We start from the raw sequence: 12,500 nt of genomic DNA, 5'->3' as shown, positions 1-12,500 counted from the left end.
CATCCACGTTTATGAGTAATTCTCACTAAACCAGACTATAAACGTTCAAGGTTACACACAGTTTTGTATTTTGGTCCATTATACTTCCAGATGGCAATGTTGTGAGCTTCTTAGCCAAGCGCATACTATCTATAGATAGAATGAAGTTGACGTCACTCAGGTCTTTGTTATTGTTTTTTTTTGCCATCCACGTTTATGAGTAATTCTAACTAAACTGTGTTAACCAGACTATAAACGTTCAAGGTTACTAACAGTTTTGTATTTTGGTCCATTATACTTCCGGATGGCAATGTTGTGAGCTTCTTAGTCAAGTGCATACCTATTACCTATAGATAGTATGCAGTTGACGTCACTCAAGCCTTTGTTATTGTATTTTGGCATCCGCGTTTGTGAGTGATTCTCACTATAGTGTATTAACCTGACTATAAACGTTCATGGTTACACATAGTTTTGTGTGTTTGTCCGTTTTACTTCCGGATGGCAATGTTATGAGCTTCTTAGCCAAGTGCATACTATCTATAGATAGAAAACGAAATTGACGTCACTCAGGTTTTTTGATATTGTTTTTAGCCATCCGTGTTTATGAGTGATTCTCACTAAATTGTTTAAAACAAACCAATTTGTTCGTTATATTTCCGGATGCAATGTTGTGAGTATCTTAGTCAAGCGCACAGCATCTATAGGTAGTATGCGTTTGGCTAAGAAGCTCACAACATTGCCATCCGGAAGTATAATGAACCAACACACAAAACTATGTGTAACCTTAACGTTTATAGTCGGGTTAATACAGTTTGGTGAGAATTACTCATAAACGCGGATGGCAAAAATAAAAACAAAGTCCAGAGTGACGTCAACTTCATTCTATCTATAGATCGCCCCCATTCATTGGGAGCGATCTATATTCATGTTTTCGTCCAACCAAGTCATCAATCACATGATTTGTTGCTGTACAACGATTGGATATTTCATTAAAAATGTAAACACGCTGCTTTGTTATTGACAGTTGTAAACATACCCATGTGTCAAACTGAACAAAATGACCAATCGTGATGTTAGATATTTCGAAAACTGTGAGCACTTTTCACTATGTGGGTCACTTGAAGCACATTTTGCAATGTGACCAATGACCTCGAGCACATGGAAAGTTAATATAGATAGTATACGCTTGGCTGAGAAGCTCACAACATTGCCATCCGGAAATATAACGGACCAACACACAAATCTATGTATGTATAACATTAACGTTTATAGTCTGGTTAATACAGTTTAGTGAGAATTACTCATAAACGCGGATGGCAAAAATAAATAAGTCTAGAGTGACGTCAATTTCATTATAGATAGAATGCGCTTGGCCAAGGAGTTCACAACATTGCCATTCGGAAATATAACGGACCAACACACAAACTCAGTGTAACCATGAACTTTTATAGTCTGGTTAATACAGTTTAGTGAGAACAACTCATAAAAACACATTACACATTACACATCATTGTTACACATAATAATATATTAAGTATCACGATTCAAATTTTTATTCAGTCTCACCGTGAAGGAGTGAATGGTTTGTATTGTTATCTCTACGTGCGTGCGTGTGTGTGTATGTAAGTATGTGTGTGTGTGTGTGTGTGAGTGTGTGTGTGTGTAGCCTGGGTATAATAATTTATCTCCAACTTGTTCATTGACAACTGTGTGTGTGTGTGTGTATGTGTGTGTATGTGTGTGTGTGTAGCCTGGGTTTAATAATTTTTATCTCCAACTTGTTCATTGACAACTGTGTGTGTGTGTGTGTGTGTGTGTGTATGTGTGTGTGTGTGTGTATGTGTGTGTGTGTGTGTGTGTAACTCATCATATATAAGAATGATCATCAACGACAAGACTTTCCTAGTGTTGTGTGATATTTTATTGATTAGGACACGGAATATTGTCACGTTGACAAGGTAAGATTATTTTTACTTTGTATTTCAACGATAATGATGATGATGATGATGATGATGATGATGAGGATGATGATGATTCTGATGATGATGATGATGATGATGATTCTGATGATGATGATGATGAGATGATGATGAGGATGATGATGATTCTGATGATGAGGATGATGATGATAATGATAAAAATATGATGATGATGATGATGATGATGATGATGATGATGATGATAATGATGATGATGATTCACCTTTGTCAAGAAAAGGGGAATTCTCACTAAACTTAAACTGTATTAACCTGACAATAAAAGTTCAAGGTTACAGTTACACATAGCTTTGCGTGTTGGTCCGTTATATTTCCGGATGGCAATGTTGTGAGTTTCTTAGTCCAGCGCACAACATACATAGATCAGGGGGTTGGTTTGCTGAACGATGTCTCATCGACTAACAAAATCAAGCGATGTTGGACGTGATCATTTATCAGTATCAGTGACCGAATGGGTGGCGCTGTTTAAAAAACAAAAAAAAAAAAACAAAAAAAACCCCAAAAAACCCCCAAAAAAACAACAACAAAAAACGAACAAAAAAAAAAAAAACAAAAAAAAAAAAACAACAAAACAAAACAACTGGCCTCGATTTCTGTCATTGGTTCAGACACTTTTACAGATTTTCTCACTCAACCCAGATGCGAATGAGTATTTGGCTGTAGGCTTTAAGTAAGGGGAATAAAAAGACGCTGAACTGGCGAATTACACTTAATGAAATAAAAAGCTGGTGGTCCCATCGGGGGAATATTATAGATAGTATGCGCTTGGCTTAGAAACTCAGAACATTGCCATCCGGAAATATAACGGACCAAGACACAAACCATGTGGAACCATGATCGTTTATATAGTAAGGTTAATACAGTTTAGTAAGAATTACTCGTTTACATGGATGGCAAAAATCAATAACAAAGGCCTGAGTGATGTCATCTTCATTCTGTCTATAGATCCTATGGTAACTTGTAGATTAATGGTTCTTGGAGAAGGCTCTTTACTCTCATTGTGTCACAGTACTCAGGTGAAAATGAGTACCTGTCGGTAAAAGCATTGTCTTTTCGAAAAAAATAAAATAAATAAAGAGTTTTAATAACACCTTTTCACATGTGTTGCTGTTGACTTGTTGTACAGCTATGTGGTCATGTGGTATGACACTCGCTTTCGGATCGGAAGGTCCTGGGTTCGAGCCTCGCGCTCGGCGCATAGTTGAGTCCTTGGAAAAGGCTCTTTACTCACATTCTCTCACCGTACTCAGGTGTAAAATGAGTACCTGGCCGTTAACAGCGTTGTCTTTGTCCGAAAAATTGTAATATCGCTTAACAGGCGTCATGTCCCGTCCTACACGTTAAATGTTGCTGTTGACCGGGGACGTCACGTTGGTTGTTTCGAGGACGAGAGACGCATGCGCACAACCAACATGACGTTCTCTCTCTAATAACTTTTCCGCCGGTGACGTCACAGACTATGGGTGACGTCCAATCAAGGGACGCTACTCTTCCGCTAATCTCATTCCCTATATAAAAGCTCAATTTTAAATATATTTTTTTCAAAAGACAATGGACGTGTGTGTAGTTGGCGCAGGAGTGATTGGGCTATCCACAGCCGTGGCCCTCCAGGAAAGAATGCCGTCTCCGACAGGATGTAGGGTGACCATCGTGAGGGACCGTTCCCATCGACACACCGATAGTTATGGCTCCGGGGGTCAAGTCGTGCCTTTTGCTCCCGCAGGAATTCCAACTCACATTGGCAAGTATGTAACACCATTCCACCATCATCATCATCATCATCATCATAATAATAATAATGATGATGATGATAATAATAATAATAATAATAATAATAATAATAATAATAATAATAATAATAATAATAATGATGATGATGATGATGATGATGATGATGATGATGATGATGATGATGATGATGATAATGATAATGATAATGATAATGATAATGATAATGATATAATGATAATAATAAGTAATATAATAATAATAATATAATAATAATAATAATAATAATATAATAATAATAATAATAATAATAATAATAATATATAATAATATAATAATAATAATAATAATAATAATAATAATAATAAATAATAATAATAATAATAATAATAATAATAATAATAATAATAATAATAATAATAATAATAATAATAATAATAATAATATAATAATAATAATAATAATAATAATAATAATAATAATAATAATAATAATAATAATAATAATAATAATAATAATACTTTGTTGCATCCCAAAAAGGAAATATTTTGTACAGACGTGTTATAATTTACACAGTAAGATAAATAGAAAATGGAAATAATATGATGTAGGTATTTATAAATAAGGAGCGGTTTCACAGCTTTATATATGAATAATTTCAACACTGTCACTATAAATTGAAAATTGAAAAGATTGCACAACAAATTAAATAATAAATTAATATTTAGATTATTTTGGAAGTGAAAGAGCGAAAAAAAAAAAAAGAAGTAAAATGCCAGTTTGTAATTTTCATTTGTAGACAATGGGCCAAGGACAGTTCTGACCACTTCTTTGGTTTGGCGTTCTCAGCTCAGGCAGGAGAGGCAGGGGTCAGTCTTGTGAGTGGATTTCAGTTGACGGATAATGATGAGGTAAGTGTTTGGCCGTTATTAATTGGATTAGTTATTTTATTAGCGACAGCCTAAGATTGAATAAACTTTGAAACTTTGAAACTTTGTGAAAAAAAAAGTTAATTGATTGTTTAATTTTTTGAATAATGAATTAATCGATTAATTGATTGATATATTTATTTGTTCAATATCGTTTATTTATTTACAAAATAATTTGATGATTTATTAATGTACAACTTAGTCATCCATTTATATACTAATTTTACTACTACTTCTACTACTACTACCACCACCACCACCACTACTACCACTACTACTTTACTACTACTACTACTACTACTACTACTACTACTACTACTACTACTACTACTACTACTACTACTACTACTACTACTACTACTACTACTACTACTACTACTACTACTTTACTACTACTACTACTACTACTACTACTACTACTACTACTACTACTACTACCACTGCTACTACTACTACTACTACCACCACTACCACTAATAGCATTGTTTATATTGTATTCTCCTACTACTTCAACCAAAACAAATGCTCACCAGAAACCGATATACCTGGACAGCGTCATCAACGTCAAGAAAATGGACTTAGAAGACGTGAGAAGGTTTGGTCGAAGTTTCAAGTAAGTCATGATACAGCCGTGAGGTCTTGTGGAATGGCACATCACCTTCTGACCTTTAGCTCCCAAGTTCTAGTCCTGCTGTAACAGCGAAAGGTTTATTCCTTTAGTAGTAGTAGTAGTAGTAGTAGTAGTAGTAGTAGTAGTAGTAGTAGTAGTAGTAGTAGTAGTAGTAGTAGTAGTAGTAGTAGTAGTAGTAGTAGAAGTAGTAGTAGTAGAAGTAGTAGTAGTAGTAGTAGAAGTAGTAGTAGTAGAAGTAGTAGTAATAGTAGTAGTAGTAATAGAAGTAGTAGTAGAAGTAGTAGTAATAGTAGTAGTAGTAGTAGTAGTAGTAGTAGTAGTAGTAGTAGTAGTAGTAGTAGTAGTAGTGGGATTATTATTATTATTATTATTATTATTATTAGTAGTAGTAGTAGTAGTAGTAGTAGTAGTAGTAGTAGTAGTAGTAGTAGTAGTAGTAGTAGTAGTAGTAGTAGTAGTGGTAGTAGTAGTAGTAGTAGTGGTAGTAATAATAATAGTAGTAGTAGTAGTAGTAGTAGTAGTAGTAGTAGTAGTAGTAGTAGTAGTAGTAGTAGTAGTAGTAGTAGTATTCCTTTACTTACATTCTTCAATTATACTCAGGTGTGAAATGAGAGTGGTGGTTTGGGGATAGACACTCGTATTCGGATCGGAAGGTCCTGGGTTTGAGTGCCGTTCTGAACGGCGCATAGCTGAATCCTTTTGAAAAGCTCTTTATTTACATTCTCTCACTATACTCAGGCGTGAAATGAGTACATGACTGGCAACAGCGTCGTCTCTGTCATAAGAATTTGTAATAGCGCCATTTTCGCGGCGCCTCATGATTCTTTCATAAATGTTAAGTGTTGCTTGGTTCTAAAACACAAAAAAAAAACCCCAACAAAACAGTACTCTTTATTCATCAGGCTGGTTAGAACGTTTTCACATGTTATGCAATCAGAGTGTATAAAAGTCACATCATGATCAGATTTATAATGTTTTTCTCCTTTGGATACACTTTTATGCTCGTCGGAGAAGTATTTCATAAGGGCGGTGATGGAGATAAATTAAAGCGTCCGCCATTCATTGTTCCGATAGTTTAGAACCAGTTACTATGCGTCATTACGAGGGAATAGAAGTGACCTCACGGCTGTTGAACTCTGTTACGAATGACTTACTTAACCCTCTCCTTACCAGCCATTTTCAGGATTTTCCCAAAAACTTCACACCCAACTAAGACAAATATAGATTTTTTTTTTATCGTTCTGACATAATAGCAATAAACTTTTTGCTATACATAACTTCTTTAGCAAAACATACTCTACAACACAGTGTTCATTTTATTTAAATTTTATGATGTACAAAAGAAATGTGAATTAGAAAAATGTTGGTTGTATCGTAACGAATGTGACGATTTTCCTATAGTTGGTATGGAGAGGGTTAACTGTATTTTATTGTCCTCGACCTTGCCCTACATTTTACCGAGACTAAACGATTATAGGGGGTTTACGTGACAGGCAGGCTTGTTAGGGCTTACGTGACAGGCAGGCTTGTTAGGGCTTACGTGACCTGGCGATAATAATATAATGATCATTGACGGACTATCTTTTATTTTTTTATTTATCTGCATTGATAATAAAATTCACTGATAAAATTGGAGCGTGGTTTTACTCGGGGTCACAGGGTGTCAGGGGGCAGCGTGGCGCAGGGGTACGGCCTTTGCTTCCTACCCGAAAGGTACTGAGTTCGATCACCCACCGCTGCGTGTGTGGCCTTGAGCAAGTCGCCTCACTCAACCTAGCGCAATTTGCGGAGCTGCACTGCGGTTGACGCCTGGATTATTCCGGTCTTCATTTGGAATAGAACCTAGAGACAAATTTCCCTTATGGAATAAATAAAGGGAATTTTATTTATTTTATTTTATTTACTTCATAAGTGCGGCTATGTGGTCCGGTGGTATGATGAGAATGACAGTCACTTTCGGATCGGAAGGACCTAGGTTCGAGCCTCGCTCGGCGCATAGTTTTTTCCTTTGGAAAAGTCTCTTTACTCACATTCTCTGACCGTACTCATTTACTACTACTACTACTACTACTACTACTACTACTACTACTACTACTACTACTACTACTACTACTACTACTACTACTACTACTACTACTACTACTATATGTTGCGTGCTGCTATTGGTCAGGAACCCTTCGTAAACCGCCTTGAGCACGTTTAGTGGATATTGCGCTATATATAAAAACGCTCAAAAGCTCAAGTTTTAACCTCATGTCATACTCTGTGATTATGTTGTCTTTGTATTTATCTTGTATGTTTATGTTTGTTGCTATAATATGGTCTTTTTAGTATTACACTCACCTTTAGACCCGAAGGTCCAAAGTTTGAGTCCTACTCCAAATAGCGGTTAATGTAAATGCTGCTGCTCGAAGCTCGAATAAATAAATAATAATGTGAAATCGATTGTAAGCTTCAATTTAATTACAAAAACAGATCAAATGAACGTTTCGGGTTTCCCCCAACAAAACAGAATGAATGAAACACCACAGATGAATGAAATAATGTGTTAGTGGCGTAGTTAAGATGAATGATTTCCAAACAGCGCATGGTTGAGTCATTGGAAAAGTCTGTTAACTTACATTCTTTTACCATGCTCAGGTTTAAAATTAATACTTGATCCATAACAGAGTTGTCACTAACGGGCGTGGAGAAACGAAACGTGCTGACGTGGAAAAATAAATATAATACCTATCGCCTAAGCGGCGGCGTGTTTCATCCTAGATGTTAAGTGTTGCTGTTGGCTTGGGACTTCTTGTAAAACGCTATGAGCATGTTTAGTGGCTATTGCACAATATATAAATGATCAAGTTTTTATTTTATGTTAGCTCATGTGAGCGAGCGAGTGAGTGTAATTGTGTGTGAATGTCTGTTTGTATGTATGTATGTGTGTGTGTGTGTGTGTGTGTGTGTGTGTGTGCGTATTTGTGTTTTGCTTTCAACACGAATATTAGACTTGAATTTGCTTACTTGCTAAATTAATTTAAAAAATAGAGCTTTTTTCATAGCGAACTATATACTAAATGTGTTCAAAGCGCTTTACAAAGGTTCCCTGACCAACAACAACACGTAACATGTAGAACGAGACGTGACGCCTCTTAGGCGATATTACAATTTTTTAAAGGTGATTCATAATAACCGGTGTTTTACTGTAATCCAATTTGGCCTACATTTGACCTGGATGCTCGTAACCGTGACCTCTAGATATTATGAAACCGTATGTCTGTCTCAACGTGAGCTTGTATGTTCACGGTCTGTCTCAACGTGTGCTTATACACGTTCACGGTCTGTCTCAACGTGAGCTTGTACATTCATGGTCTGTCTCAACGTGTGAGTGTACGTTCACGGTTTGTCTCAACGTGTGCTTATACGTTCACGGTCTGTCTCAACGTGTGCTTGTACGTTCACGATCTATCTCAACATGTGCTTATACGTTCACGGTCTGTCTCAACGTGAGCTTGTACATTCATGGTCTGTCTCAACGTGTGCTTCTATGTTCACGGTCTGTCTCAACGTGTGCTTCTACGTGCTTCTGACCCTTTATCTTCTTTAACCAGAAACTGCCGTCCTCTGAAAAAAAACCTCGTATTTAAAATTTAGGCCAGAAAACTCGTCCTTCAAATATCGATAGATTTAAATGACCCTCATCTTGGCATAAAAAATTAAAACCTGGGATTTCGGTAAACCGAAAGCGAGCGTCATACCACTAGGCCACATAGCCGCACAAATGACCCTCATATTGGCGAAAACTCTCAAACCTGGGACTTCGTTTTACCGAAGTCCCAGGTTTAAGAGTTTTCGCCAATATGAGGGTCATTTGTGCGGCTATGTGGTCGAGTGGTATGACGCTCGCTTTCGGATCGGAAAATCCTGGGTTCGAGCCTCGCTCGGCGCATAGTTGAGTCCTTGGAAAAAGGCTCTTCACTCACTTTCTCTCACCGTACTCAGGTGTAAAATGAGTACCTGGCCGTTAACTGCGTTGTCTCTGTCCGAGAAAAAAATTGTAATATCGCCTAACTCACGTCATGTCCCATCCTAGATGTTAACTGTTGCTGTTGGCCAGGGACCCCATGTAAAGTGCTTTGAGCACGTTTAGTGGATATTGCGCTATATAAAAGCTTGTTATTATTTAAATCTGTCGATATTTGAGGGACAAGTTTTCTGGCCAAATTTTTAAATACGAGTTGTTTTTTTTTTCTGGAGTAGAATGTTAACTGGTGAAAACGAACAATGCTGTTGATAATATTTGGGACAAGGTGATCGGGTTATAATGCATTATATATTGTCATCTCATTTCATTTCAGACACATCTTCATACACATTCTTTATTTAAAAAAAAATCAATTTATTCGTTTAGTTATGATGATGATGATGATGATGATGATGATGATGATGATGATGATGATGATGATGATGATGATGATGATGATGGTGGTGGTGGTGGTGGTGGTGGTGATGATGATGATGGTGGTGATGATGATGATAATGATGATGATAATGATGATGATGATGATGATGATGATGATGATGATGATGATGATGATGCTGATGATGATGATGATGATGATGATGATGATGATGATGATGATGATGATGATGATGATGATGATGATGATGATGATGATGATGATGATAATAATAATAATAATGATAACACTAATAATAATGGGTGACTAAATAAAAACGCATTGAGCATGGTAAAACTTGAAAATGTTCTTTATAAAGGTATATATTTTAAGTTATCTATATTAAAATCTCATAGTTTTTTCTTCTTCTTCTATCATATCTATCTATTTCAGACACGGCTATATCGCTACGTGCCCTCTGGTGGAACTTCCCGTTTACATGGACTGGCTCATGGCTAAGTAAGTCTCTATAATATTGGAGATAAAGATAAAAGGAGTAAATGTTACAGTGAATGACATAATCAGTTGGATGGTGAAAAGGTTTGAACTGAGATATTGCCAAGTTTAGTTAGAAGGTCAATTTTTATCCAAAATGAGTTCTTGTCATAAATGATTAAATCAACCCTTTTTGTACATCTTCGGGAAATATCAAAGCTTAATTTCTCATCTAAATATTTTACAGCTAATCAAGTTGAAAAATGTATGAAATTTGAGAAAAGTTGCTGGATACCTTCCCCATACATCTGACCATAACTTCATGAAAAATCACTCGATTTACTTCAAATAAAGATTGAAATGCTCTGGGGAGCATATTCTTTCAGAAAATGCCAAACAATGCAAATCCAAAATGTTCACCTTCCGACTGATTATGTCATGCACTGACACAAATATATGCTTTATTAAAAGAAGGACAGAGATGACTTCAAAAACTACCGTGCAATTTGCCTACTCTGTCACGCCTATAAACTGTTGTCTGCTGTAATAGGATTCAATAGTCGTAACGTCACTTCCTTCCTAATGACGCATGGTAACTTAGCAACACTGGCTCTAAACTATCGGAACAATGGCGGACGCCTGTATGAAACATTTCTCCGGCGAGCATAAAAGCGTATCCAGAGGATAAAAACATTATAAATATGATCTTGTTTTGACTTTTATACATCCTGATCACAAGACATATGAAAAGTTCTAGCCAGCTTGAAGAATAAAAAGTAATGATTTTCTTTGTTTAGAACCACGATGGCCGCCGTTGCCGGGCGGCTTGACATCAGACTATTGAATCGTATTGACATGCTCATCAACGAGTCCAAACCAGCTGTCGTTACCTTCATCGACTATACGGCAGCATTTGACACTGTAAGCCACACATTTCTAGACAACGCATCGCACTCAAACACAGAATATATAATATATGAGTCAGATTTACTCCCTTTATCTTTATCTCCATTTTATTGACTCATTTTGGCACCTCCAGTTATTGGTTTTACTACTCAATAATATTGCTGCATACTCGGAAAGAAAAAACAAACAAACTACTACTACTACGACTACTACTACTACTACTACTACTACTACTACTACTACTACTACTACTACTACTACTACTACTACTACTACTACTACTACTACTACCTCTAGTTATTGGTTTTACTACTCAATAATATTGCTGCATACTCGGAAAGAAAAAACAAACAAACCACTACTACTACGACTACTACTACTACTACTACTACTACTACTACTACTACTACTACTACTACGACTACTACTACTACTACTACTACTACTACTACTACTACTACTTACTACTACTACTACTACTACTACTACTACTACTACTACTACTACTACTACTACTACTACTATTACTACTACTACTACTACTACTACTACTACTACTATTACTACTACTACTACTACTACTACTACTACTACTACTACTACTACTACTACTACTACTACTACTACTACTACTACCTCTAGTTATTGGTTTTACTACTCAATAATATTGCTGCATACTCGGAAAGAAAAAACAAACAAACTTTAAAAATCTTGAGCATTTATATAGCGCAATTTAAACTAAACAAGGCTCAAAGCGCTTAAAAAAAAATAATAAAAAAATAAAAAAATAAAAAAATAAAAAATTGAGCTTTTATATAGCGCAATATGCACTAAATGTGCTCAAAGCGCTTTACAATGGGTCCCTGACCAAGAGCAACACGTACCATGATATAGAACGTGACGTGACGCCTGTGTTAGGCGATATTACTTTTGTTTTGGGACAGAGACAACGCTGTAATCGACCAGGTACTCGTTTTGCACATGAATGCGGTGAGAGAATGTGAGTAGAGAGCCTTTTCCAAAGACTCAACTCAACTATGCTCGAACCCAGGACTTTTCTATCTGAAAGTGATTGTCATACCACAAGCCCTCCCCTCCTCCCCCCCCCCCCGCCAAAAAAACCAACTAAACAAACAAACAAACAAACAAAACAAAACAAAACAACAAAAAAACAACAACAAAACAATAGAAACCCCCAAAAACCCAATAAAAACACAACAAAAACAATAAAAACCCAACGAAAACAATAAAAACACAACAAAAACAATAAAAACCCAACAAAAACAATAAAAACCCAACAAAAACAATAAAAACCCCCAAAAAAAAAACAAAAAAAAAAAAACAGAAAAAAAACAACATATTTTTACCCAGTTAACTCTGAAAAGAAGCATATTTCGAAAATTTGGCCAGAAAACTCGTCCTTTTAATATCGATCGATGTGAATGACTCT

General features: G+C 36.0%; 1 protein-coding gene across 2 annotated transcripts in view; it reads left to right on the top strand.

Annotated features, from left to right (window-relative positions):
• Positions 1 to 12,500, top strand: part of LOC144976634 (D-aspartate oxidase-like) — a 26,540-nt gene that overhangs the window by 888 nt on the left and 13,152 nt on the right. Inside the window, exons 1-5 of one of the 2 annotated variants that reach the window (XM_078920934.1) lie at positions 1,338 to 1,937; positions 3,525 to 3,721; positions 4,504 to 4,615; positions 5,167 to 5,246; positions 10,103 to 10,168. In XM_078920934.1, coding sequence (XP_078777060.1) covers positions 3,528 to 3,721; positions 4,504 to 4,615; positions 5,167 to 5,246; positions 10,103 to 10,168 — 452 coding nt within the window. In that variant the 5' untranslated portion in view covers positions 1,338 to 1,937; positions 3,525 to 3,527. Of the gene's footprint in view, positions 1 to 1,337; positions 1,938 to 3,524; positions 3,722 to 4,503; positions 4,616 to 5,166; positions 5,247 to 10,102; positions 10,169 to 12,500 lie in introns of those variants that run through there. The other variant, XM_078920933.1, reaches the window with a different exon arrangement.

This window comes from Berghia stephanieae, chromosome 7 (assembly GCF_034508935.2).
Source record: "Berghia stephanieae isolate SIO BIC M18660-M18661 chromosome 7, UCSD_Bste_1.3, whole genome shotgun sequence".
Lineage (NCBI taxonomy): Eukaryota > Metazoa > Mollusca > Gastropoda > Nudibranchia > Aeolidiidae > Berghia > Berghia stephanieae.
The sequence above is the reverse complement of the archived record's forward strand: the minus strand, read 5'-3'. Positions and strand labels throughout refer to the sequence as shown.